Source organism: Trichechus manatus, unplaced genomic scaffold (genome assembly GCF_000243295.1).
Source record: "Trichechus manatus latirostris isolate Lorelei unplaced genomic scaffold, TriManLat1.0 scaffold00343, whole genome shotgun sequence".
NCBI classification, from domain to species: Eukaryota; Metazoa; Chordata; class Mammalia; order Sirenia; family Trichechidae; genus Trichechus; species Trichechus manatus.
In genome coordinates, this window is record NW_004444279.1 from 353025 (window position 1) to 356467 (window position 3443).

The following is a 3443-nucleotide window of genomic DNA, read 5'->3' on the forward strand; positions in this document are numbered from 1 at the left end:
CAACACTTTAGAGAGCAGCTTGGCCATAGACTAATAACAGGTTGAAGATGGCCATAACCTTGGGCCTGGCAATTTGGCTTCAGATACTTGTACTCTAAGGAACTATGTGTACTGGTACATGTGGAGACATGTGCAAGGATGTTTACAGCATCATTTACAAAAGTAAGAAACTAAAAATAACCTAATAACAGAATCAACACATCTCGGTAGAGTTTTACAATGAACACCTATCCTGCAGCTAAAATGAATGAATTAGATCTGCATGTATCAGTCTGGATAAATCTGGAAAACAATGTTGAATGGAAAAACTCAGTGGTAAGCAGATGATATGGTTCATGAACCCTAAAGAACACCTAGAACAATACCCTATTTGTTATGGGTACACACATGGGTGGCGTATATAGACAGAGAAGACGCAGGCCAATTTCTTCCTCCAAGGAGGGAGGAAAGAGATGCGGATGGACAAGGATTTCGAATGTAGCTATAGCATTTTATCCAAAAAATAACAAAACGTTAACAGATATCATATTTATCTGTACTTTTATGTTTCTTTGAATTATTCATAATTTAAAAATCCAAAATTAAAAACCCAGATTAGTGTAAAAAATTCAAACAATATGTAATATATGACATGGAATATGAATATCACCTGAAGTCTCATCCCTCAGAGAAAATCCCGGTTAACAGTTTTTTTGGTAGTTCTTCCATACTTTTTTCTCAAAGTATACACATACACACTCCTGTATATGTGTGTATATATATATGTATTTTTTTAAAGGAATCACACTGCTTATGCCATCTGCAACCTACTAGATTTTCCTATTATAATACATCTAGTTCCATCTCATTGACTGAAGTATTATGTAAAGTTTGTGCAATCTCCTATTGCCAGGCATTTGTATTATTCTGGATTTTTATTATTTAAATTGTACTGTAATTGACATTCTTACATACGCATATCCTGATGTACCTGTGTGAGTATTTACACAGAAAAAATTCCTAGAATAGGAATTGATAAATCGAACAGTTTAAATATTTTACTTTTTTTTTTAATCAATCTAGCCATGAGTAGAAAATTCTTTCACCAAAACGAAAATTGGTGATATTTGCATACTTTAACATATTTGTTGTTGACTAGGACAGCAGCATACTCTCCTGTATTTACAATAACTTGGACCATGAGGACTGTGTTTACTGGGACCCTTATTTTTATAACTTCAAGTGTTGCTATTTGTTTAAGGAGGCATAGCTTTAACAAAAATTTTAAAAGGCAATTTAGTTTAATTAAAGTAAGAGTCGCCTAGCGAGAACAGTATCAAATAAACCTCTCAAACAGACTGGCATCCTATTGCCTTTAAATTTGCACTGGTATTTAGTTTTCTAGTACTCACTTGGAAATATTGTAGCTATCAAATTGAACTTATCATTACTGTAGCATTATTGGCACAGTGGTTAAAGCATTTGACTGCTAATCTTAAGGTCAGTAGTTCGAAACCACTAGTGGCTCTGCAGAAGAAAGATGTGGCAGTCTGCTTCTGTAAAGATTTACAGCCTTGGAAACCCTATGGGGTATCTATGAGTCGAAATTGACTCAATGGTAGTGGGTTTGGTAGCATTATTAGTTTCTTTTTGTTTTGTTTATTTGCAATAACAAGTTGCCATTGAGTCAACTCTAACTCATGGCGACCCCATGTGTGTCAGAGTAGAACTGTGCCCCACAGGGTTTTCAATGGCTGATTTTTTTGGAAGTAGGTCACCAAGACTTCCTTCCAAGGAACCTCTTGGTGGACTTGAATCTCCAACCTTTTGGTTAGCAGCTGAGCATGTTAACTGTTTGCACCAGCACTACTAGTTTCTTTTTGTTTATTTGCAATAAACATACCTCATTAACTTTTTAATCTGCACTCGTATTATATCTGTAGGCAAACAAGAAAACTACGTGACGCGGAACAAGAAAAAGATAGAACATTGCTTAAGACCATCATAAAAGTTTGGAAAGAGATGAAATCCCTTCGAGAGTTTCAGAGGTTTACAAATACACCATTGAAACTTGTCTTGAGAAGGTATGCCTTTATCAAAAATTGTTTTATTGGGCTATATTATACATAGAGAGAAATGTATAGAGCATAGATACAGTTTAAAAAATAATTATAAAATGAATAACCATGTAACCACTCCCCAGGTTAAGAAACATTGTTTTCAGTACCTGGGAAGCCCCCATGTTCCTATCCCCAGCTACATCCCTCTCCATCCCAGAAGTAACCACTCTCCAGACTCTTGTCAGCCTTGCTTCCTTCATTTTATGTGTAGTTTTGCCATCTATACATATCTTTCCCCTGAGTCATGTAGATATTCTGCTATATTGTCTCCTAACACCTTTGTAGTTTTATCCGTCACACTTCGTAGTTAATCTACTTGGAATTGGTCTCTGTGCGTGGTGTGGATAAAGTAGGTGTTGCTAACTTTTATGTAACCTAATTGACATGGCTTTCATATATGATTAAGAGTACAGTTTAACATAGCAAAATCATGTTCTCTATATTAATGCAAGAGAGTCTCGGCTACTGTTTTTGGTCCCTTCTAGATTGTTTCTTCAGAGTAAGTGTTGTTCCAGTACATCTACATGAAAAGTGACAGATTATCTAATTCTTGGCTTTGAAAATAGCCACTTTTTAGCCAAAGAAACCTGCAGATTGTAATTGTTTTGGGCTGCAAGTATCATAGAATGATAAAACATCCTTAAGTTTCAGGACAAATACTTCCTGTGTGCTCTGTGAGGACAAGTCCTTACCGCCATTGGATGCCTGGTGTCCTACAGAGTGCTGCCACTTAGTGTTTGCTCAATAAGTGCTGGCGATCTGCATCCAAAAGCTCACGGCCTTGAAAACCCTATGGAGCGTTCTACTTTGCATACACAGGGTTACCATGAGTCAAAATGATTCGACACTAACTAACAATAACCTAAAACTAACTCAAATATTCTGTTCCACATAAACTGCTTATATTCCCCAGAAATCCCAGTTTTTCTGCTTCTAGATTCCATCTCATAGGCTACCTCTCATCCAGAACCCAAACCAAACCCATTGTCATTGAGTCAATTCCAACTCATAGCTACATAAATGCTTTGCCAGATTTTTCTTCTCTCCTTCCTTCTTTCTCTCTTTCTCTCCTTCTTTCTTTCTTCCTCTCTTTAAAGTTTTGGATAAACTAAAATTTATAGGAAATTTATCCTTAAGGTCAGTCAACTCAAGGTTGCAATCTTCCTCTTTGTAACTCACTTAACACCTTTTCCTCCAATAAGTACCTGGCTCTTAAATTCCTTTGGTGTGCCCTTTTTCACATTCTTTGTTTTTTTAAGTGCCTTTGCCTTTCTTTCTTTCTTTTTTATTGTTGTAGTTTAAGTGAAAGTTTACATTTCGAGTTAGTCTCTTATACAAAAATTT

The 3443-nt window shown here is 36.0% G+C and overlaps 1 protein-coding gene across 1 annotated transcript in view; it reads left to right on the plus strand.

Moving 5' to 3' along the window:
• CC2D2A (coiled-coil and C2 domain containing 2A) overlaps nt 1-3443 on the plus strand; it is a 157609-nt gene that overhangs the window by 51149 nt on the left and 103017 nt on the right. The window contains 1 exon segment of the mRNA XM_023725654.1: nt 1904-2063. Coding sequence (XP_023581422.1) covers nt 1904-2063 — 160 coding nt within the window.